General features: G+C 46.3%; 1 protein-coding gene across 1 annotated transcript in view; it reads right to left on the reverse strand.

Annotated features, from left to right (window-relative positions):
- PXDC1 (PX domain containing 1) overlaps positions 1-24,484 on the reverse strand; it is a 43,625-nt gene extending 19,141 nt beyond the window's left edge. The window contains exons 1-3 of the mRNA XM_056854706.1: positions 24,229-24,484; positions 7,014-7,105; positions 924-1,041 (exon numbers count right to left, since the gene is read on the reverse strand). Of these exons, the coding sequence (XP_056710684.1) occupies positions 924-1,041; positions 7,014-7,105; positions 24,229-24,484 (466 nt within the window). The remainder of the gene's footprint in view (positions 1-923; positions 1,042-7,013; positions 7,106-24,228) is intronic.
- Between the last annotated feature and the right edge of the window lie 659 nt (positions 24,485-25,143).

The raw sequence follows: 25,143 nt of genomic DNA on the forward strand, positions 1-25,143 counted from the left end.
ACCCTGGGCGAAAACGCATGGTCACTTAGCCCCATTCCAGCCCCGTTCCAGCCCAGCTCCCTCCCAGTTTCACCCAGGATCAAACCTTCGCAAACGGACGATACCTTATTTAATCTTCTTTCAGCCCTTTATCGAAGCGAAATGAACCCGCGCTTTCCCATTCCTCTTCTGGGAGAAACAGAAACAGGGGAAAACACAGATGATTGGCATCTCTCACAGCCAATCGCAAAGCAGTGTTTGAAGTGGCAGGGATTCAACTGTTTCCTGCCTGCTGCTACTTGGGAGCTTTTTCTGAGAAAAAGAAAGTCTTTTTTAAAATGAGGCTTGGATTCCCCCCTCCCTTCTTTCAGGTAGCTCCGTTTTTTGTTTTTTAGTTCTTAAAATGCTTTTAAAATTACAAGCGGCGGGGGGGAGCCTCCTTTAGTCAATTCGAAAGGACCAATCACCAGGAGCTGGGGGGGGCGGAGGGCTTACTCAGCAGGAACCCGCATTTTCTGTTTACATGGATCCATTTGCACATAGTTTAGTCCCTGCTCATTCCAGGTAATGTGGGTTCATTTGATCCTGGGTGGAACGGGGATGGAACTGGGCTGGAACTGGGCTAAGTGACCATGCGTTTTCGCCCCCTGTCTTTCTCCCCAATGGCAATTTAGAGTGGCTTACATTGTTCTCCTTTCCTCCATTTTATCCTCACAACAACCCTTTGAGGTAGGTTAGGCTGAGAAAATGTGACTAGCCCAAGGTTATGCAGCAGGCTTTGACTGCAGAGTGGGGATTTGAAACTGGGACTCCCACACTCTCTAACCACTATATTACACTAGCCGTAGTGAAAGCAAACCTCTTTTGGCCAATACAGTTAGGGAGGAGAAACAACCACTACTATTCATCGTAGCATGCGCTGAAGTCAAGTTGCTCAATCTTACCTGATATTTTAACTGGGCTTTGAAAAGTTGGTTGAATTTTATGGATGTTGTCATTTTTTAGCACCTGGTCTAGAGGAGATCTTTCGAAGAAAGTGAGGACAACTTCAGATCTGGAGTACTGTGGGGAAAGATTAAAGAGAGAATTAGGACTAAAGAAAAGTGTGTCCAAGATTTAATTTTTGGGATCAGATCAGGCATGATGGTAACAGCCGTACATGATGATGAAACTGGAACTGCATGGGTAACCAAACTGCATGGTGTAACCAAAGCATGGTTACACCCTTCCAAGCCCACTGATTTCAATGTACTTACAAAGGTGTAACTGTCTCCGTGATTTACAGTACAATCCTAAATCAAAGGCAGGGTGGGGCAGTTTTAAAAGCAGAAGAGATGTTAGAAAGGAATGCAGAACCTGTCCTCTCCGTGCCGCTTGACTCTGTGAGCACATTTTTCCTTTACAGAGTTCCATTTTTGTAACATGCTACACTGGGTGAAAAGCACTTGGGGATAAAAGGATTTCACAGCTCTCCCTCAGGTACCCTTATTGTTTATAAAATTAAATACCTCCCTCCAAGCCCCTTCTATACAATTAACAGTGCAATCCTAAGAGGGGTTATAGCCTTATAAACCTCAATGAACCTAGAAGGGTGTCACTCTGCTTAAGAGGCAGTTCTGTTTGAAGTCTGGCCCTCCAAACATAAACAGCGTTCTAAGACATACTGCTCCACAAAATAACACTTAGGATGAGGTATACAGACTTTATCTCATCACATAGTGTCATTATGGTTATACTGCAGGTATATTATTCTGCTGCTTTAGGCAGATGTTAATGGGGTAGCAGACAATCTCCCATGCCCAGGCTCCAAGCACTGGTGGGGCTCTTTGCTCCAATGGGAGCAAAATGGGGTGCAGGAAGCAGTGTCATGTGATGTCACTTCCGACTGAGTACCCAGAAGTGATGTCTCAGCACCCTAGGAATTCCATAGAGATTTGGGGAATTTCTAGAGTTCCATTGTGTCACTTCCAGGTATATAATATCATTCCTCTTGGCTGTTTAGTGGGCTAAATCTTATGGAGATGGGGAAAATATCCTCCCAATTCCCAATGAACGTCTGCATATACTTCACTGAGAAACACATGTGTTGATCTGTTCAATCCATTGAAATAAATGGAGAAACATGTGGGCAGGAGAGTTCAATTGCTCATTAGCAACTGAGGAATATGGGAGATTGTCTCAAGCTTTCAAACCTCCACTGAGATAGTACTGTATTGCTAGTGAACACCAAAAATAACCAACAGTTCGTGGAATGGTCACCTTTTCTAGTAACTGGGTCCTTCCCTTTTGAAACTACAGACATTTTGTAACACTTTTTGAAGAGCACAACATAATTAAGCAACTGACTGAAAGAACAGGTTGCCTATGTTTTACTCGGTTACACCCTCTAATTTGCTGCAGCCTCAACTGCTGAAAATAAACGTAGATGTAAATGCTCTGAACGCCACTGGCAATAGCTCTATAATCAGTGCCAAATGTTTAGAAAATCACACATGAATTACAACATACGGATGGGTTATTCTGGAGAAAGAACACACAGCTTATGGAAAACAGAGTTTCACTTACCTGTAACTGTTGTTCATCTGGTGGATCTTCCATGCAGTAACACATTGGGACTGCGCAGGCGCAGGCCAGCCACTGATAAGATTTGTTAGCTTCTAGCAAAATCGAAAGTGAGAGTGCTCCCCCTCCCCTCGGGGCATGTAGCCTTCCCACCTAATGGTCACACGACCCAGGGGGAGGGAGCACTCTCCCCTCCATTTCTCCAACCTGCCGCCACGGAACCACCCACGTGTATTGTGGAGAGGTCCCACAGCGGGGAAGGAGGGAGGGATGTGTTACTGCATAGAAGATCCACCAGATGAACAAGTTACAGGTAAGTGAAACTCTGCTTTCATCTGCGTGGCTTCTATGCAGTCCCACATTGGGAGAGTAGAAAGCTCGGTTGCCCGGATGGTGGGTGTGGGACAGTCACCGAAACAATGACTGCAAGAAGGCATATCCCACTGCTGCCTCTCTAGATGAATCCACATCGACCGCATAGTGCTTCATGAAAGTAGAAGGGGTCGACGACGTCGCCTCTTGACAGATGTCTCGGAGGTTGATTTTAGACAAAAAGGCGAAGGAGACAGCGTAAGCTCTTGTGGGGTGCGCCTTGATCATGTCTGGGCAATCCACATGTGCTCTCTCATAAGACAGTCTAATGGCTGAGGTAATCCACCTGGACAGGGTCTGCTGGGAGGCTAGGTGACCTTTACGGTGTCGTAGGGTCCAAGAGGCCGTGGGCGCCAAGAGGCCGTGGGCGCTGAGAGATGCAGTAGGCTCCGAGAGGCCGTGGGCGCCGAGAGGGTCGCCGAGAGGCCGTGGGCTCCGAGAGGCCGTAGGCGCCACTTGTCCGGAGTCGGAATAGCAACGCCCTTATGTGGCTGCAAAAGGAATTGAGTGCGGAGCTGTTGCTCATCCTGGGACCCGCTCTGAACAGGAGCAGAGGGGCTAACCAGGGCATCCTGGGACCAGGGCATCCTGCGACCCGCTCTGAACAGGCAGAGGAGTTAACCAGGGAATCATCAAGCTCTGTATCCTCAAGCTCCGTAGACATTGTCACTCGGCACCAAGAGACATTGGCGACGATGGGAGATGCCGAGGTGAGTTAGATGCCGATCGGTACAGAGGTGATGCCGGTGCGGGTCGGCGCCGAGGCAACTTCGCATTCCGAGTGACGGGGGAAAGAAAACTTGTCCGGTTTAATGAGGGTTTTCACCGATTAGAAGTCCGAAGGGAGGATTTATCTCACCCAGACGTACCTCAGATGTCTTGCCGAGTTTCCGAACGGGGAATTTTCCTCAAGGTAGAGGTAACCTCGCCGAGGACTCTATGTAAAAGTAATCAGTCTGAGTCTTCAATGCCCTCTGAGTGATCTAGCATAGCTCTTACATGAGGAAGGCAGTTTCTCTGTGACAATCGGACTTAATTATTTCTTGAATAATAATTCTAATAATTATTATTGAATAATAATTCCATGGCGGCAGAAAGAGAACTGGAGGGGAGAGTGCTCCCTCCCCCTGGGTCATGTGACCGTTAGGTGGGAAGGCTACATGCCCCGAGGGGAGGGGGAGCTCTCTCACTTTCGTTTTTGCTAGAAGCTGACAAATCTTATCAGTGGCTGGCCTGCGCAGTCCCAATGTAGGACTGCATAGAAGCCACGCAGATTAACGTGTCTTTAGCTTCTCTTCATTATGGAGTCTATGAAGGTTCCTCTCTTCAAGAAATAATTAAGTCCGATTGTCACAGAAAAATTGCCTTCCTCATGTAAGAGCTGTGCTAGATCACTCAGAGGGCATTGAAGACTCGGACTGATCACTTTTACATGGAGTCCTCGGAGTGGTTACCTCCACCTTGAGGAACGTTTCCCGTTCGGAATCTCGGCAAGACATCTGAGGTGCATCTGGGCGAGACAAAGCCTCCCTTTGGACTTCTAAGCGGTGAAAACCCTCATTAAACCGGCCAAGTTTTCTTGCCCCCGGCACACCTCGGTACCGATCGGCATCTAACTCACCTCGGCATCTCCCATCGTCATCGATGTCTCTTGGTGCAGAGCAACAACGTCTATGGAGCTTGAGGATACGTCTCATGATTCCCTGGTTAATCCCTCTGCCGGTTCAGAGCGGGTCCCAGGATGCCCTGGCCCCAGGATGCCCTGGTTAGCCCCTCTGCTCCTGTTCAGAGCGGGTCCCAGGATGCCCATGGCCTCTCGACGCCCACAATCTCTTGGCGCCTACATTCTCGGCATCGACATTCTCACCAATCCAGTTCGTCACTTGTCAACCTCTTACTCTGGGTCCAGGCAGCGTAGAGGGACCCATCGTAGCACCTCGTCCTCTACACGATCCCGCAATTGTCAAAGTCGGCCGCCTTGCTGCCTCTGACATAGGCACAGCGATGACTCTTGGCGCCGAGAGCCTTCTCGGAACCGTACGTTGCAGAGGCAAAGACTCCCCCTGGAGACTCTTCTAACCAAGGTCTCCTTCTACATTAAAGGATATAGTCCATTCCGAGTCCGATGCAACGGCTACTCAGGTCTCTGACTCGGAATTCCACACCTCGCAACCCTCACCTGTGGATATTGCAGGAGATACTAAATCACATCTCCTCCGGGGGATGTGAGATTATATGTAGAATTGATCCGTCTGGCTAAGGTTCTAATATATATTCCCCCCCCCCCGACGTCTCGGATGACGACCATCATGGGTATATTACTTTCCTCTGAAGCAGGTCCTGTGGTCCTTCCAATTATACAAGTAGGGCTGTTGAAAAAAAATTCCGTAAAATTCGGATTCGGCAAAATTCGGCCCGTTTTGATTCGGGCTGTGCCAAAGTCCGAACTCCCCCGCTTCGGATCCCCGAAATTTGGGCGAGATCCGGAGTTCGGGGGAAAATTCGGGGGCCCCGCGAGCCTTCATGGGGCTTCCCTGAAAGCACGCGGGGGGCCCTTTAAACAGATCTGTGCCTCCCAGCTGGGAGGCGCAGATCTGTTTAAAGGCCCCCCCGCGCGCCTTCAGGGAACCCCCCCTGAAGGCGCGGGGGGGTGGAACAGAGGCGCAGATCTGTTTAAAGAGCCCCCGCCCCTCTTCCCGGGACTCCCGGGAAGGCGGGCGGTGGGTTGTCAAGCCCCTCTGCGCTGTCTGCGCAGGCAGCGCAGAGGGGTTTAAAGCCCCTCTTCCTGGGAGTCCCGGGAAGGCGGGCGGTGGGTTGTCAAGCCCCTCTGCGCTGTCTGCGCAGGCAGCGCAGAGGGGTTTAAAGACCCCCCACCTCTCTTCCCGGGACTCCCAGGAAGGCGGGCGGTGGGGCGTGGAACAGATTTACAGATCTGTTTAAAAGGCCCCCCCGCGCCTTCAGGGCAGTCCCCTGAAGGCGTGCGGGGGAGTCTTTAAACAGATTTGTGCCTCCTGGCCGGGAGGCACAGATCTATTTAAAGGGCACCCCGCGCGTCTCCAGGGAAGCCCCCTGAAGGCTCGCGGGGGGTCTTTAAACAGATTTGTGCCTCCCAGCTGGGAGGCGCAGATCTATTTAAAGGGCACCCCGTGCGTCTCCAGGGAAGCTCCCTGAAGCTGCGCGGGGGGGTCTTTAAACAGATCTGTGCCTCCCAGCTGGGAGGCGCAGATCTGTTCCACGCCCCACCGCCTGTTTAGTGCTGAATTTTTAAAAAATGCAAAGCCCTGGTGTGTGCGTGTGGGGGGGGAGGGTGACCACTTCTAGTGCCAGAAAAAAGTAGTGCAGTTTAAAAGGAACACAGCACTTTCCATACATCTCTGTGCAAAGACAGGCAGGAATGGAGGGATTTGTCCTGACCCACCCCAATAACCAGCTGCAGCCCCCCCTACCCTGGAAAGGCCACCTTTGCCCCCAGCAGCCTTGCGTATGTTAATGGAGCCCCTCACTCTTTCCCTTCACCCCTAAGCTTTTGTTCATATGTATTTTTTTAATTCAGCCATACCATTGTAAGCATGCACAAAAAAGGTTCTGTGACACCACCAATGGTGACAGCCCCCCTCCCTTGCAAATCCTGATTATTCAAGGCATGTGCAGAAGAAAATAAACTGATTCCACAACTGTAAAAATGCAGAGGGAGGGCAGAAATGTGGAAGAAGCATGCCCAAACCGATTCCAGTGATTTTGAACCAACTGCCAAGGAAATCAGGAGTAAGTCAAGCATGTGGAAAAGCCTTCAGTCAGTCTGAAATGGGGATAGTGAAAACATTCAATAAACACCATCTCATCTTATATCTATCATCAATATATAAGTAACAAACATGGCTCCTTCTGAGAATACTTAAATCCACACATCAGGGCCATGGAGACCTAAAAGACACATTTCTACAAACCTGGGGTGTGTGTATGTTATGATATCCAGCTCTGAAGGAAAATCCTAGAACTAAAGATAGGGGGATTTACCAAAAAACTCTTACAACCCCCCCCCAAAAGAAACAGTTAACTGTGCAAGCATCATGGCTTAGCCCTACCAGCTTACTTCTTACCTTCCAGGGCATATTTATGATGTTCTTGAGAAGCTTCTCTACTTCATTAAGCCTGGCTTCTATGTCTTGAGACTCTTTGATTGTAATCAATCCTAGAAATAAAGCAGAAAACCTGTAAGGTCATTTGGCCTCCAAAAGTTTACATTTTATATATAGGTGTCAACATTTTATTTTAGTAATTTATTTATAATGGGTCCTAGATGCCTGGGAGAAAAGCCAGTGTGTATGTGTGTGTGTGTGTGTGTGTGTAAATAAATTTCAAATTAATATTTTAAATGGATTAAATTATAGATTATGAACAGGATCTTAAAAATTAGCATGTATTAAGAGTTCAATCAACGAATAAAAATGTTTATTCTTTACAATATTCTTATCCGGCCTTTCCATACAACAGGCCAATAAAAGTGACAAGAGACCAAGGTCTTTTATGCATGGCTATTTCACTCGCCGTAACCCGTGACAACTTCGGGTCTTTGTATAGATTGTGAATGCCATTTCTGACCGTCAGAGGTCACCATATCATCTTTCCACCCGTTTTGCCCATGTTTTAAAATTTGATACAATACAGGTCCCTCAAAATGTGGGCAAAATGCGAGGAAACGCAGGGGGAGAGTGAGGCAACCTCTGATGGTCAAAACGGCATGCATAATCCAAAGACCTGAAGTCGTTGCAAGGGTGATGGTGAGTGAAACAGACATGCATAAAAGATCTAAGGTATTTAACCGGAAGCAACAATGCAGATTTGGAAATGGCCTAGGACCCAAAAGCCCTTGGATGTTTTAAATTGTTTTGTCTTGAGTGGCCACCTGAAGTTAGCTATCAGAAGGCTAGGCAAACATTTCTAGAAAGGGGTTCAAACACCAACCCTTTATAACAACAATTACATTCATTTCCAACCTCTTGCAAGCCTACCCCTGCTTGCTCTGTAAGAAGGAGTTTAGGATGTTTTTGTACATGGAAGCTTTGAGCAGCTTCTGTTACAACTAGGCTTGCACAGCAAATGCAAAAACAAACATTAGCCAGTGTGTTTCCTTGCATTACAAATTCTTCTTCACACAGAGGACAAGAGAGGATCAAAGGTCTCCTACATGAAAATACCCTTCTTGGGCTTCCGCAATAAGTTTACGAAACTTCAGCTTTGTGGGATCTCCAAGGGATGAAAGTTCCACAATTGTCAGTAGCCAAAATCAAAACCCACATAATACCTTCTGTTAGGACCATCCAAAATGACACATATTGTGCCAGCTTTCAAGCTCTCCAGAACTCTTCATCAGACTGGATGTTAAAACAAAACACAATGGGAGTGGCAGCTCTCGGGCCATGATGGTCAAGCAATCAGGGCCAACCACTTCTAGCCTTCTAGAGGGAAAGGGAAACCTTTCAACAATGTTGAAAGATATGTATCAGGCTGACTACCAGTCTTTATGTATGATTTATTTTTAAGCACTTTCCCCACCCACGAGGGTTTAAGCACATGATTGGTTGGTTTTATTACCATTTGGGAAAATGCCTCTTATGAGATGTGCGTGAGGGATAAATAGCATCAACTGGTCCTAGATTTGGTGGCCAAGCCAAATTTATATCTTCACTGCAACATAACTTGCGCCTTTCAAATTCTTACGATAGTATCAAATGGCAAAGAGTAATTTATAAACAGGAATCCAGGAGAATTTGTGGGGTAGAGGACACCCCATCCCCCTAGTTTCTGCTTTACCCCCTTTTTCTCACTCCTACTGCCTAATTTTTCTTCTACAGCCACTTTTTCACTCCCCCCCCAAGTCTCTGCTTCTCTTTCCCTGCTTGCTCCTCTCTCTCTGCCTCCCTGCTTCCTCTTTTTCATGAGTCAAGGAAAATTTATGCCACTAGGCAGTTGTTAGTGTGGTGTAGTGGTTCAAGTGTCAGATGAGGATCCAGGAGAGCCAGGTTCTGCCATGGAAGCTTCAGCCAGTCACACACACTCAGCCTAACCTGCCTCACTGCATTGTTGTGAGGATAAAAAAGGAGTAGAGGAGAACAAATGTAAGCCACTTTGGTTCCCTATTGGAGGAAAAGGTGGGGTACACATGAAGAGAATAAATAGATTAAGTCTTCAAGGTGCCACAAGACCATATTTCATTTACACTGCAATGGTTCTGATACATCTTTTTTTGGTAGTTATTATTTGATATACGACAATTGCTCTTCAACTTTAACATTAAAGAAAGGCACGCTAGAAATTCATTCAGTAAAATAAAAAACGAATCTTTAGAAAATCACACGCCAAGCCTCCCAGGTGGAAACTCTCAGATCAGTTTCCATTCCATGGACATCCTACAAGTTATCCAGTAGAGGGAGCCAGAGCTCCATGCATTTCTCAAGATTCTCCCAGCAAAGCATAAGGACAGTCTCTCAAAGATGTGCATTCCTCCAGGCTGAAAATATTACCCATTCTTCCAAAGTCTTTTTCTGCCAGGTTTCTTGCACATTATATGGCTCATTGTTTCCCACAATGAAGTATTTCTTTACTGCATGGATAAGTATGCCTATTATATTAAGTGCTGTTGAACACAGGCAGGATGCTGCTGCCGTCATCTTGTTTGGGGGCTTCCTAGAGGCACCTGGTTGGCCACTGTGTGAACAGACTTCTGGACTTGATAGGCCTTGGTCTGATCCAGCATGGCTTTTCTTATGTTCTTAATTAACCCTATAGAATGGTGGGGAGGGGGACCTGGCAGAAGAAATATTGCATCTCAGGTATAGGCACCCCCCATACTCCCCACAGCAATCTCTCCTTGTATCCCTAGAACGACAAGCTCTTTGGGAACGGTAAATGACAATCAGTTTAAGTTTGTTGTGCAGTTATGCCATTAGTGCTCCCTGCCAATAGGGAAGCATGTGGGAGTATACCCCCCCTTAAAAAGTATACAACAAGAAGAGAACAAATACAACTTAATAGAATGTGCAGACATTTATATTTCAAGAAGAGGTGACCAACAGATGTGCAAAATGTCTGACCAATGTTACCAAAAGCTATTTAAATATTTATCATTATCACTATTATATTATAACTGACAGTAAAGTGGCTGGCTCATGCCAGATCATGAATGCAATAAAACCTGTTTTCTACATACTCGGGGGGAGGGGGGAATCCCAAGCTATGCAGGAAATTGTGACTTTGCAAAGCAAGGAAATGGAAATACAACCCAAAAAATGTCTAAACAGTCTGAATAGGACTGAGCATGCTGTAGGAAGCTTGGAATGTTAACAGAGCCATGAATCAGTTAAATAAAGTTCATCTGAAGGTGGTCTGAGAGCTTGTAATGAGCAATACTGGTTTGATACATACAGGGGTTCATCTACAAGCTGGCAAACATACACGCCAGACAATGTCAACTTACCTTCCATACATCCTTCCTACATGAAAGATGTTTCTGGAGTGGGAACTGAACTAAGATTACAGTTCTTCCAGCTGGAATTTGAAATGAGAGTTAACTGCCTTTTTTTAAACACTGGATACATTTTCCGGTCCCCTAAATCTTACGACTATATATAATTACAGAGGTGTAAGGAGCCATGTTGTAATGTCAGCAGGCTTAACTCAAGTTTACCATGGCCCCTTATTATCCCTTGAGCACAAGAAATACTAGCCAGCACCACAAGCCCTTTTCTGAGATCTCATCAGGCACCACCCGTGTACTTCTAAGCTGATCTTATTCTTATTTTTATATCCCACATTTCTTCTGTCACTGGACTCAAGGGAGCACACAGAAATTCCCAGGTCTCCCATCAGATACTGACCAGATCCAAACTAACAAGGTGCAGTATCCTGGAACCTCAGGTCATAGACTGGGACCGTAAGAGCTTTGTAGCCATAAAGACTGGAAACTTACAACACAGTCCTAAGGACAGTTACAGTGCATTCCTAAGGACAGTTACTCCAGTCTAAGCCCATTGAAATAAATGGGCGTAGAATGCACAGTTAGGAATGCACAGTTAGACCCTTCCAACTCTTTTGACTTCAATTGATTTAGAAGGGCATGACTTGTGTTTAGGATAACAGCATTACTTTGTTAAAGCTAAGTTTCTCAGGATGCTGAATTCTGTTTGCACAGCCATGTTCACAGAACATATACATATAGTGTCTAATGTTGATGCAATGTGATTTTTTATACACACACACAAATGCACAGATGCAATGTAAATTGTAGAGAGGGAGTGATATAATAATAATGCGGATTTTAGTTAAATAGACAAATAGAGTATTATTTGATTATGTGCTATGGGTATTTTAGTTATATTAGTGCTGTTTTAGTTTTTTAGTTTTTTAATAATTTGTATCACCAGTATTTGGTTTTCTCAAAGTAATGATATATCTACGGGTTTTTTTCCTTTTCCTTTTATTGTAAGAATAAATGTTTCTAATTTTTAAAAAAGGAAAAACTAAACAAATGCTCAGAATCAAAACAGAGCAAGAATGTCAGGAAAAGAGAAATTATGCTGGTCATCCTGCAATACAGGAAACAGAAACAATACAGTACTATGCAGTATTGGTTCTTGAATTGCAATCAAGCATGGTCATGCAGCAGCCTTTCTAATAAAGTGATTATTTTTAATTATACTTTTAATTACATTTCAACCTGCCCTTCCTTCAAGGAGCTCAGGGCAGCATACATGGTTCTTGCACATCCTCCATTTTATCCTCACAACAACCCTGTGAGGTAGGCTAGACTGAAAGACTGCCACTGGCCCACGGTCACCCAGTGAGCTTCATGGCAAGCAGTGATTTGAACCTGGCTCTTCCCCAGTTGTAATCTAGTCTTTTAACCACACTGGCTCTTCTCAGGCATAAAACCATGTGGCAGTAAGAAATATGCACTCATCTTTGCCACACTGAAATTCACGCAAGGCATGAACTGTAGTATGTTTCCCCCCCACTGATCTGGCAAATTGTTTTGCATATATTAGAGAAGCTGTTTGCATGGAATAGCTGTTCCACATGGACAGTGCTCTCCATAAACATATGCATGGGGAACCAAGCAGAATCCCTGTGGTGTATTGTATGCACAGAAACCCACATAGAATCTGCTGTGCAGCTAACAGGAACCCCTTGCAGATTGGCAGAGGGCCTTCTACAAATCCATTTCCCATGCATGGGTGCAAATGCATGTCCACGCCAAGATACTTCTTTGGTAGCATCCATTCTCACCACTTTCAAAGACCAGGTATGGCACTGAAGGAACTTGCCTCGTTTATTAAAGTTTATGGTCATGTGCTAGTTTACCATAAATCCAAACTTTCATTCATTCCAACTCTTGTCAGCACTCAAACTTCCCTGCTGTGGGAACCTAACTGGAACATTAATTGGCATAAAGGAATCTGGATACCCTGGCACAGTGTCAGCTTCAGGAATTAAGAAATATCAAGCAAATGTATCTAAAATAAGAACATTCTACAGTGGCTTGACTTGAATACCTCGCTGAAAATGGGTAGCATGTGATCAATATTTGAATGGATTTGACAAGTTGTTTCCTCTCCAAATTTGGATCTACGAAGAGGTAAATAAGGTAAAGGTCCCCTGTGCAAGCACCAAGTCATTCCTGACCCCTGGGGCGTCACATCCCGACGTTTCCTAGGCAGACTTCGTTTGCGGGGTGGTTTGCCAGTGCCTTCCCCAGTCATCTTCCCTTTACCCCCAGCAAGCTGGGTACTCATTTCACCGACCTCGGAAGGATGGAAGGCTGAGTCAACCTTGAGCCGGCTACCTGAAACCAACTTCCCTTGGGATCGAACTCAGGTTGTGAGCAGAGCTTGGACTGCAGTACTGCAGCTTACCACTCTGCGCCCCGGGGATCACTACAAAGAGGTAAGGTATGATATATTGCAACGTTTAGCATTTCATGCTCTACAACTCTTTAGGGGTACATTGTACCTAGAATCCTAAACAGCTGCAGTTCACTCCCACAGTAGCTTCAACACTGAAATACTTGATCTATGTACTGCTAACTCTGTTTATTCCACATCAAATTACTGGTACAATCAACACAGGAATTAACACTGGTTGCTGCTATTTAACATTAGGGGAGAAAGTATCCTTAGCCAGCTGTAAGCTCAGACAGGTACTTCAACGTTTCTTCTACATCAAATGCTTCTGTGCTTGGACAAAGTTACATTAAGTGATCAGAAAAAACTTGGTTTTGACCAGTTTCATTTCATTTTCAGTGATATGAATTCAGATCTCAGTACTGATGTCATAAAACAAACGAAACAGTACTTGATCTAGAAAGTCAGGGTCACTTCAGAAGTTACTAGATTGCTATCATGACAAATCCTTCCACTTAGGAAGTTTGTAACTTAACTTAAAAGGGGGTAAAAACTGGGCAGGAGAATGAAATCAATTATGTCATAAAATAAACCAATAAATGGCAAGAGGTTGCATGTATGCACATTACTTCAAAGCAAAATCCAAACCATAAAAAGCCATATAAAATACCTTACATAAGGACCAACTAAAATTACATGGCTCTTTAATGGGGAAACGTCTGAGCAATTCTTTAAAGGTAGAAAACCCATATGCATCTCTCATCTGAGAGATTCCACTGTTAATATGAGAAAGGAGAAGGTGATTGGAAGGACTGAGAGACAAGTGGGCGGGGGAGAGAACACAAACCCAGACCAACAACCAGACAACAGCAAAGATGGTATATTTTGTGGGCTTTGTTCAGACTTGAAAGAGCGATCTGCCTGAACACCTGCAGCAAGTAAGGATTGCCTCCAAGGAACCAGGTGCAAAAGCTTTCAATGGTTACCGTAGATCTTTTTGTTGTTGTTTATTCAGGGCAGGGTTTGATGGGTATGCACGGACTGGTAAAAAGCTAGCAAAAAGAAAGGTGACCTAATAAATTTTGTGAACTCATTTGTGGCAAAGTTGGCAGAAAAGGGTACATTCAACTGATCTGGTGACCACGCAAATTGGCTGCTCGCTGAAATTCAACGCTTTGCTCCCAACGAGCATAAAAATGATTGGAGGCCCGTCAGTAAGATTTTTCACCGGGGAGCGTAAAAAACAGGTGATTCCTAAGAAAAGGCAACTGTGACAAACAGGGTCTTTACTCTGCAAACTGTGCAGCGATAAGAGCCTGTGCCATATTAAAAACAAACACTTAAATGAGATCAAGGCAGGCAAAAATATACTTCAGGCTAGATCATTAAAGAGTCCAATCATTTGTTTACTAGACAAGCTTTGTTAATGAACTGTTGACATTGCCCACAACAAAATGTGCCACCCGTGATGTAGGGTATTAATCTTTACCGCTGCAGCATAGCAACTGCAGCTGCTCTCTTTGGAAACTGCTGACTTGCTCCTTCATAGTTAAATAGTAGAGAGAGAGAGAGAGAGAGAGAACAGAAAAACAGTGTACCAACATAAGAATAGCTCTATACAGGTGTACTTCACCAATAAAAAGCTGTGTGCATGTGTAATATGCACAACCCAGATTACAGTAATGCGCTGCAATTTCAGAGGAACATGTTACTTGCCAGCAGGTCCTGTGGGCAGAAGGGAAGGGAAAACACGTCTTCTATTTTTGCATAGTTTGTGCAACACTGGAAAAGGAACTTGCATAGTGGAGATGTGTGCATTTCTCCCACAGAAGTTTCTTTCTGAGCATTACGTGAGTGTCACATCCTGGGGAACCCCAGCCTGAGTCAGAAGGGATGGAACAGGGGTACTGCCCTAAGCATGCCAGCGGCACTGTAACGGGGCAGAAAGAGGCACCCTGGGGGTCAGTAAGGGTGGTGCGGGAGCAGACAAGAGGAAGAATAACCAAGACCTCCTCAGGAGTAGGCACAGGTCGTCAGGAATCGGGTGGGGACAAGAAGAGGATAAAAAGGGTCCAGTTGAAGGAGGTGGGGGGGAAGTACCTGGCTGGTAACCTTAGGTGGACACCTCTTGTGCCTCAAGGAGGAATCAGTTAACATGCATACCACTGTTTATAAATTGTTTTTCCTGTTCCAAATGTTCACCTAGAGTGGGGGGAAATAGACAGTGGCCCTTACTGCCCTGAGAATACTGTCAGATGCAACCCCATCTTGACCAGACTGAGGTCTGATAGAATGTAACCCCTCCGTTTTCTGCATTAACTGCTTGCCCGTTACCTTTGCCTTCTCTCTCATTTCTGAAGAACATAATAAAATCAGGGAGAAACTGAGTCAATTTAACCAGAGCTTTTTGTTCTTTTGGCATGTATATATACACACATGTCTCTTCCTGCCTTTACCTAGAAGCTGGTTTTTGCAGTTAACAAATACAGCAAGATGAAATGCGCATCCATAAGTGTTATAATGTCATAACATTATAATGATATGTCAATTCCCTATTTTTGTGGGGGGGGGATCAGAAGGGTCTCACTGGTGTGGGGACAATGGCAATCCAAGTGATGCAAAATAGGCAATTTCTCCCCAACCCACCGAGGCTCTCCTTGCTCCTTATATATCTATAATAAAGGTATTGAAAAAGAAAATATATCTATATTAATAATTAAATTATCACAGAAACATTAAAAGCTATAAAGCTCTGAAGAGGGGGAGGGGCTGTGGCTCAGCTGTAGAGCATCTGCCTGGCATGCAGAAGGTCCCAGGTTCAATCTCCTGCATCTCCAGTTAAAGGGACCAGGCAAGTAGGTGATTTGAAAGACCTCTGCCTGAGGCCCTGGAGAGCTGCTGCCAGTCTGAGTAGACAATACTGACTTTGAAGGACGAAGGGTCTGATTCAGTATAAGACAGCTTCATGTGAAAAATCTGAGCTTTTGATATGATGTTTCCAAAAAATGGAAGATACACTTTCACAAAGCTCCTATTTGTAAGCTGAACACAGAAGCACTACTGGCAATCCCACAACATACAGTGCTTACCATCTTTCCAACACCAGGGTAGGGGAAAGCATTAGAAAAACCAGACGGTTGATGCTATTTTAAGAGGAAGCATTTTAGCTCAAAGTAAGGCATTCATTTGGTACTCATGTTTGACAAAGTATGTCTAAGAAGCAGGATAAACTAATTCCTCAGAGGTTATTTAAAGGTATCCATAGAAACAGAAAATTCCTACCACACAGTGCCGCTACTTCCAAATCATATTAGCAAGAGATTAAGACCAAATTCGCACAGGCCACTCAGAGAACTTTTTCAGCCCTTTTTCTGCTGTTGGTGCACACATGTGAAGAACTGTTTCAAAGGTGCTTGTTGCAGAATCTATTAATGATTTGAATTAGACCCAGGTCCAAATGCCTACTCTGCTCTGGAGGCTTGCTGGATGACCATGGGCCAGTCACACAATCTCAGCCCAATCTACCTCATAGGGGTGTTGTGAAGATAAAATAGAGAAGAGTGATAAGCTATCTGAGGAGAAAAGACAGGGCATAAATGAAATAAATAAATTACATTATACATCCAGCAACTGCAGATTCTGCAGGAGGGAATGCAGCATAGTACAGCCCGATCTCATCCGATCTTGTAAGCTAAGCAGTAAGCAGGGTCAGCCCTGGTTAGTATTTGGATGGGAGACCACCAAGGAATACCAGGGCTGCTGTGCAGAGGAAGGCACTGGCAAACCACCTCTGTTAGTCTCTTGCCATGAAAACCCCATAAGGGGTCACCGTAAGTCGGCTGAGACTTGATGGCACTTTATACACACAACTGCAGATTCTACACTACTCTATTAGATTTAATAAAGCTGGAAATTACTAGTTTATAACATTCTGACATTTGCACCCCACCTTTTCTCCAAGGAAGCCTTAGTGGTGTGCACAAAAGTGACCTAATTTTACCATCACAACAACCCTGAAGAGTATGAGAGTGCATGCGACTGGCCCACGGTCACCCATTAACTCAATGGCTTCAGATTCAGGTCCCTCTGATCCCAGTGCAAAGCTCTATTAACTACCCCATTAATAATAATCATAAAGAGATGATCCTATAACACAGATCTCAGTATTCCACCCTCATATGAAAACAGCCTCTCTCTCTTTAACTGAAGTTAAAGGGAACAAATTGAGTCAACTAAACAAGATCTCCTGAAAGGTTTATGCCTCTCAAAGGCTAACACTGAATATTCTTTCCTGAAATGTCATTCAGATATTATTCACATTACAGTCTGCAGTAAAAAAAAGCCATTATACGTTGCTTAGAACTGGTGTATTTGGAAGTTAATTGTATTCATGGGATTGGACGATGGTGTCAAAACATTGTATTAAGCCAAAAGATACTGTGCTTGTAGTCTGTAGGCAGCAGTTAGCAGGCAACGCTAGACACAAATACTGCCAACTACTAATCCAACGCCAACAAATCAAACTATTGTGAAAACTACCAGAAAGAGCTCCATAAACATTTTGTGATCCTTCCTTTTTTTAAACAGTGCATTATGTCAGGAACATATGAAGAAATTATCAAAATCTCACCCTCAACTGCTAACCCTAAGTATTTTGTGGTAGTTTATCCTTCACTCTTTCCCAGAAATAATGGATACTTATGGTGCTGCTAAGTGGCAGGCCCATTCAACTACTCATGCTAAATGAACCCAATCATAGATTTTTGTTCTTCAGAATATTAAGCGAAGTTTTTATTCATGCATAACTAATCGTTTTCCCCTCTGGCTCTCACATGAGGAAATCTACTGTATTTCTACATTGTACGTGTGGCAGTGAAAAATTGTAACATTACTCTGAAGAAACTTTGCGGCTTTTCTGTAGGATTCATTGCCCAATTGTTGTGGCAAAAATGTGGCAATTCAAGGTCCTGGGAATAGATTTGCCAGCCTCCATTGAGATCTCCTGGGGTTACAACTGATCTCCAGAGTACACAGATCAGTTCCCTTGGAGAAAATGGCTGTTTTGGAGGGTGGCCTCTATGGCATTGCGTGCTACTGAGGTTCTTCTTCTCCCTAAACACTGCCCTTCCCAGGATCCACTTCCAAGAGAGAGCCAGCGTGATGTAGTGGTTAAGAGCGGTGGTTTGGAGCAGTGGAGTCTGATCTGGAGAACCGGGTTTGATTCCCCACTCTTCTACATGAGTGGCGGAGGCCAATCTGGTGAACTGGATTTATTTCCCCACTCCTACACATGAAGCCAGCTGGGTGACCTTGGGCAAGTAACATTCTCTCAACCTCACCTTCCTCACAGGGTGTCCGTTGTGGGGAGGGGAGGGGAAGGTGATTGTAAGCCGGTTTGATTCTTCCTTAGGTGGTAGAGAAAGTCAGCATATAAAAACCAACTCTTCTTCTTTAAACCTCCAGGAATTTCCCAACCCGGGATTGTCAACCCCACCTGAGGAGCTATTTATGGTTATGGGCATTCATCAGAGCAGGCCTGAAAAACATATTGGGCTCTACAAACCATGAACTGAAGTAAAGATCATCTTGTGTGTGGGGGGAGCATTACCACTACGAAGAACCCTTTTGTCATGTCTGGCTATACAATGAGATGTGGGGTTAGCAGCAGTCGCCCTCCCACCCCCACTCAGCATTTGCAGCAGCAAACACAACTTCTTTTGAGAGTGTCTTCAAAGTGTGTCCTGAAGAGGGGGAAAGGCTCCTTCCACTGCAGACAAGCTTCTTTACAAGGAGAACAGATTGTGGGCTCCAATCCATTATATGCTATAGAAAGCAGTTTCTGCATCAAACAGAAGATACAGACAATTCAAGCAAAGAAAAACAGCATTTGCCCACTAGAAAAACACATACTGTAAACAATATTACAGTGCTTCTCTAATTGTAACAGAAGCTTTGGTCAATGATCGCATAATATAGAAGGGAGCACATGCAATAGCTCGCGTAAGCGTATCTGTGTGAATTTTAAACCTTTTCCTAATGCACAGAAAGGTTCTTTTTATTCCTTTAGGGAGTCTGAACAACTCTCAACAACATTCAACTTAGGGCGAAAAGAACGATACAGAACAAGTGACTTGCAAAGGATAAACTGCACAGGTCCAGTCATACATGCCATTGAACTGATCACTGTATGCAAAGGACCGTGCATCATTGATGTGACACTGAACTCTTTGTGTCTGCTGAAAAGCACTTACATATTGCCCTACCAACCACAATACCAGAATAAGTTGTCCTCTTGCCTACTTTGTATGTCTTGTGTTGCTATTACCTAATATTAAGTCATATGTGGTTTCACTGGGACACTAGTGAAACTTGCATATGATCTGTGATTTCCAAGGAGACCAAGCGCACACCCATTGCCTGATTACTATAAAACATCAATCATGCTCCCAAAGCATTTTTTTAAAAGCCTGTAGTTTTAAGTTCATCTTTGGTTTTGAGCTGCAGTGTTTTAGGCAGCCTGTAGGGGGCACCTTGAGCCTGCCTGCTTCTGCCAACATTCCTTCTTGCCAGCTGAGCCGAGAGAACTGTGAAAATAAGTTCACGTTTCCAAGATCAGAAAAGGAAATGACAGCTCATAACAATGCAGCAAGGACTGCAGGGCGGAAGCAACGGAAACTGAACTAGCACAAATACTTGAGGGAAAGCGCCACTGCAGGCAGAGAATGAAGAAAACGTAAGCAATTCCAAGAATCGGGAAAACGTGCAGAGATGGTTCTCGGTCGGCTAGCCATCCATCATCAGGAAACCTTGGGCTAGTTCAGACACGCATGTACATCATTTCATCTTTCATTACTTGGCTACTTAACACAAGCTAGTAGTCTCTAAGCTTTGCTGCCTCTAGTAACACACAAGGCCCTGCCTCCAATGTCTGCGCATTCAACCAGAAATCTGTAGACAGTCCTATGTGGCTTTTAGAAGCATCGATAGCACATAAGAACTGACATGCACATGAACACGCCTGGGACTCTGCAAAAGTTCGACTGAATGTGCTGAGGTCAGGGGCTGGACCACCGGATGTGATACTGTTACATATGCATACATTTTTAAATAGCTACGCAGACCCAATGTGGTGCGTTGGTTAAGGTAACAGGACCTGGATGATGAATCTCTGCACAGTTACCCCTGTGTGGAGGACCTTGTCTCTTTGCAAGTCCTGGCCTCCCCCTCCACTGAGATCTGTGTCTAAGTGGGTGTGGGGTAGTATAAAAGACTGGTCTGCAGCCATTAACCCGGGATGGCTCCTGCATGCCATCAAATGATGCAACGGCCAGTGTGCGTGCATTGACTAATTTGGTTCATAGCTAGGCTAGTTTGTGCAGCATCTCATCAGGAAGGGAAAGGGCTGAGCTAACCAAAACAGAGGATTCCGGAAGCTCTTTTGTAAGTTGCGGCCACCGAGTGATGACTAATGGAGACTGCCTCATGTGACAGCAACCTGTTCAGGTAGAGCAGCTTTTGAGACACTTTTCATAAATGCCAGCATGCGCACACACCCAAATTAAGGCTCATTCTGCTACAGAAAACAATGGCCGATCCATACGGCAAAACTATGGTTTGGCTCAGCATGTGTCAGTGGGCACACAGTGGAATGATTTTCAGTGGCTTCCACACAGTGTCTTACAACCCCTCCCTGAGCCTGGTCTTGGCCGGGAAGGGCGGGTTATAAATTGAATAAATAAACAAACATACAGCCTAGTCCCGAAATTGGTGAGGATCAGTGATGCCCAGCAACTTCTGCTAGAGACTTGCTAGAGATTTAAAGCTTCTACCACAAACACAGAATGGTATCATTGAAGGAAGGGCCAAGACAGGACCCCCCCCCCACTCCAGTTGTTTTCTTTTCCTTTACCAGTACAATTGCAGTAGAGATGGATTCATATATCACAGAGTATACCATCTGGGTCCGGGGTCCCCACCCTGTGTACCAATCAGATGGGGGCAGAAGGTTCTGCACAATTCCTGCAAGCGCGGTGCCCAATTTGGGTCAGGACCACAGCGCACATGAGAAGGAGCTTCAGCCCCTCCCCCACTGCTTTCCAGACCTGGAACAGTCCTGGGGGGGTTGCTAGTTGGTCTACTGGGGAAACCAACTTGTACTCTTGGACGTGTGTGGGTTTCCACAGTGGGCCGAACAGCTCTGGAGCCATTTCAGGCTGGCACAGAGAGGAAGGGTGAAGCCCCTTTTCCATGCCTGCTGTGGTCCCAATCCAAATTTGGCACTGCATTCACGAGAACTGAGAAGAACCCACAACTCACACTGACTACATAGGGTGGGGACCTCAGCCCCAACCTGTGTTCTCTAATGTGTGATTCATTCTTGACAGAACTTTACCTCTGAGCTCACCTACACGGTGAAGCAGAGTTTGTAGCCTGGAAAAGTAGAGGCCAGCTAGGTTTTTCTGTCTAAAGAGACCCTACATCTCTTTATTCCTTGCCTATCTTTGCTTGTATTCCAAAGCTTCATCAGCGAGTCACAGTCTGTGTACACAGAGCTTGATTGCCCAGTTCAGTTTCCCAGCAATTGGAGCCAAACTATGACAACAGATCTCCCACTGCCTGCCCAATGCTTCAATGTGACTCAGGAGCATTTGTTTCTTTCTACCCGACATCCATTTGGCACGTGTATCAATGACTCCACACAGTGTCACACAGGGGACAAGCAAGTTCATTCCCTTGGTGGCATTTTCCCGGATCAATCCAGAGCCAAATCTCAAGCGACCAAGGAGCACAGCTCCATCTCATTTCTTTGACCCCCCTAAAATGTTTGCCAAAGACAACAGGGAAAGGCAAAACATTCTAGTGGCTAACTGAATATGCCACTGTGGAAAAGCAGCTTTTCCACATAGAGAGCAAAGATGAAAGGCCAATCTGCATGCTCAGAAACAGTACTACCTTCTCAGATGGCACGTGGAAATGGAAATTTGCGTTTTCCTCTGTTTGATGTGAGAAACGGCCATGAAAGGAAGCCTGCTGTTCAGTAATGTTACATTTTCATAAGTAGTAAACTGGGGGGGGGGGGAAATTAAACACAAACTTGTTTAGTGGTGTTGGAAGAATTCTCCATTTTGTATCAGGCAGGGGAAAGCAGCACAGAGTAACTTTGTTAGTGGGTTCCTGAAAAGTACAGTAAGTTTACAAATGGACCCTGCTTCAAAAGTTAAACAGCCACCGCATGATACTAAAAGGGCCTTTAAGCACTTATAATGGTGGGACAGAAAGCAGAAGAGCCATTTTAAAACCAAATATTTAAAAAGTGCTACTATAGTTGCTACATTAGAAGTACAGGCTCAGGAAACACAAAACGCAAGCAGTAATCCTAAGCAAATCTACTCAGAAGTAAGCCCATTTCATTCAGTGGAGCCCTAGTGGTGAAGAGTGCCTCCCAGTTTTATCTGACGATTATTTGGAAGATTTGGTGCAGAGGGTAGAGAACTAACTTCTGGCTGAGAAAGGCTGGTTTGGAGGGGGATTGTCCTACTCCAATATCTACATGGCTACCTGCAGCCTCCTGCGAACACCAATCCTGTGCCAAGCCTGGATCGCAAGAACGTAAAAAGGAAGCCCATTCTTTTCTTCTTGCACTCCAGGTTTGAGACAGGGTTGGCGTGTGGGCAGCTCCTAAGAATGGCTATCAGGAACTGACGCACACTAGTTTGCTGTCAGATCTTGATTGCAAGAAGGTATGAATAATCATGCTTAAGACCAGACCCCCTAACTATAGGACTTCTTCGCGTTTCTGATTTCAGAAAATTTGAGCCCCAAGCACCATTCATATCTACTTTAAGACCAGCCCATTTTGGAATAACTTTAAATTGGCCACTCGAGGCTTTGCCTGTTTTAAAATCTTCAGATCTTCAAAAAATTTCAGATATGCTTCAAGCCATTCATCGCTTGCAATGAGCCTTTACAATTCAGCTTAAAAATCAGGAGAAGCAGAGGGCTAGAAGAGGCCACCAAGACCCCCCCACCCCGGCTTCTCAAGTCAGCCTCTAACCTCTGGCACAGAGTCACTGACCAGATATTCCCTCAGCTCAGTGACTCACCTCTTACCTGTTTACACATTAAAAGTGCTGGAAATTCACAATCCTGCTGAATCAGCACAGGCCACACTTCAGGGAGCCGGAGGTGATCCCTGGCTGCTGATAATCCAAATGGCTAGTGGCAAAGCAATGCCAATGATTGGCGCTATAGAGGTGCGTGTGGGCTACACCAAACAGTTACTTCTTCCTATTGCTTCCCTAATATCTGATTTGGCTCTAGGATAACCCATCCGGATACTGAGGGATACCCAATCAAAGCACCCACAGTACAGGCAGGTTTCCCCCCCCCCTAAAAAGCAGACAAATACATCACAGTTTAGCATCTGTAGTGTCCCTTTTTTTTTTTTTTTTTTTTTTGTTAATTCAGCAGTCCTACAGGAACGGAAGGATACTCTATACTTCCCCCCCCTAAAAAAGCCCCAAAAGACATATTCACTTCCTTTCTAAAAGGAGAAGTGCTTGTCCCCCACATCAAGTTTATCAAGAAACCTGAAGCCCCAGGACTCCCAGTATTTTCACAGGCTCAGAGGCACTCACTCGTTCCAGGGTTTACCCCCTTGGTGGCCCAAGCCCCAGGGGAACTACTACTGGACTCGCATTTTGCAGCCTCTCGGAGACACTCTGTTCTCATCCTCTGCGGCAAAACAGGAGCCAGTGCCCTGGCTAGATCTAAGCCCTGCTATTGGAAAGGTACTCTGCCCATGCTTAGGGGCACAGCGTGTTCTTTAAGAAAAAAAAAAACCCAGAAAAGTTATCTTCCGAAGTTTCCAGAGCAGAGCCCCGGTATTGAAAAGCTAGTCTCCAACGAAGGCCCGGCAGCCGAATTTAAAGGGAACTTGCAGGGGCCCCGATCCTCCAAACCCCCCTCCGCGGAAGGGAGCCCCCCCCCCCGGCGCTGGCTGCCCCGTTTTATGTGTCATGATCCCTTTTCGTGACAATTGTAATAATTTTGAGACACCAAGGTCGACTTCCCCTGACTATGGAAGATCCACTGATGTAGCAATTGGTAATAACCTCTCCGCCCTGACCTGGATGGCCCAGGCTAGCCTGATCTCGTCAGATCTCAGAAGCTAAGCAGGGTCAGCCCTGGCTAGTATTTGGATGGGAGACCACCAAGGAAGTCCAGGGTTGCTGTGCAGAGGAAGGCACTGGCAAACCACCTGTTAGTCTCTTGCCATGAAAACCCCCCAAAAAGGGGTCGCCATAAGTCGGCTGCGACTTGAAGGCACTTTACACACACACACAATAACCTCTCCCTTTCTGTAAATGATGATGATGATGCTAGCCGGGGGGGGGGGCGCGGGGGGGGGTCCCACCTTGGAGCAGCGGCGACCGCGACAGCTCGGGCCGGTCCTCGGGGAAGGAGTCGAGGAGGCGCTTGCAGAGGCGGCCCAGGTCGGCGCGGCTGCGGTGCAGGTAGAGGACGCTGCGGTCCGACCACTCGGCGCGCACCTCGAAGAACTCCTCCTCGGCGCCGCGCCGGCTCACCACCAGCCGCCGCACGCCGTTCACCCAGCAGCCGCGCACGAACATGTTCACCAGCGAGGTGCCCTCGAACACCGCCGAGGCCATCCCGGCCAAGCATCGCCCGCAAAGCCCGGCCGTCGGGGGGACGCAGCCAGCCAGCCGCCCAGCCAGCCAGCCAGGCAGGCAGGCAGGGAGGGAAGGAGGGCGATCCCCGCCCGCCCCGGCGAGGGAGGTCCCGGCCAAGCCGCGCGTTCCTTGGACGCCCGCACGCACTCGGGGCTGGGCTGGCCGAGGAGGAGGAGGAGGAGAGCTGCGGAGCGCCCTGGCCCCGCCGCTTTTGCAACCCGACCTTCCCGCGACGCGAAAGCCGCCTTGCAAAAAGGGGGCGCGCCCTAGGGGACGGGGTTGCCAACCCCCAGGCGCCGGCCGGAGCTCCCCTGCGATCGCAGCTGCTCTCCTGCGATCGCAGCTGCTCTCCGGCCGCTGGAGATCAACCCCCCTGGAGGAAGTCGCCGCTTTGGCCGTTGGACTCTATGGCGCTGCGGTCCCGCCCCAAAGCCCGCCTTCCTCCGGCTCCGCCCCCCCCTCCTCCCCAAACCTCCCGCCGGGGGCAAAGAGGGGCCTGGCAACCCTGCTGGGGGAAGGCGTCCGAATGCAACACGTGGAAGGAAGCGGGGGGGGGGGGTGCGAGAGAAGGGCCCGGACCCTCCTGTTGTCGCTCCCGCTCTCAAGCGCGGGCCGGGCAAATATAGTCGCCGCAAATA

This window comes from Euleptes europaea, chromosome 8 (genome assembly GCF_029931775.1).
Source record: "Euleptes europaea isolate rEulEur1 chromosome 8, rEulEur1.hap1, whole genome shotgun sequence".
Lineage (NCBI taxonomy): Eukaryota > Metazoa > Chordata > Lepidosauria > Squamata > Sphaerodactylidae > Euleptes > Euleptes europaea.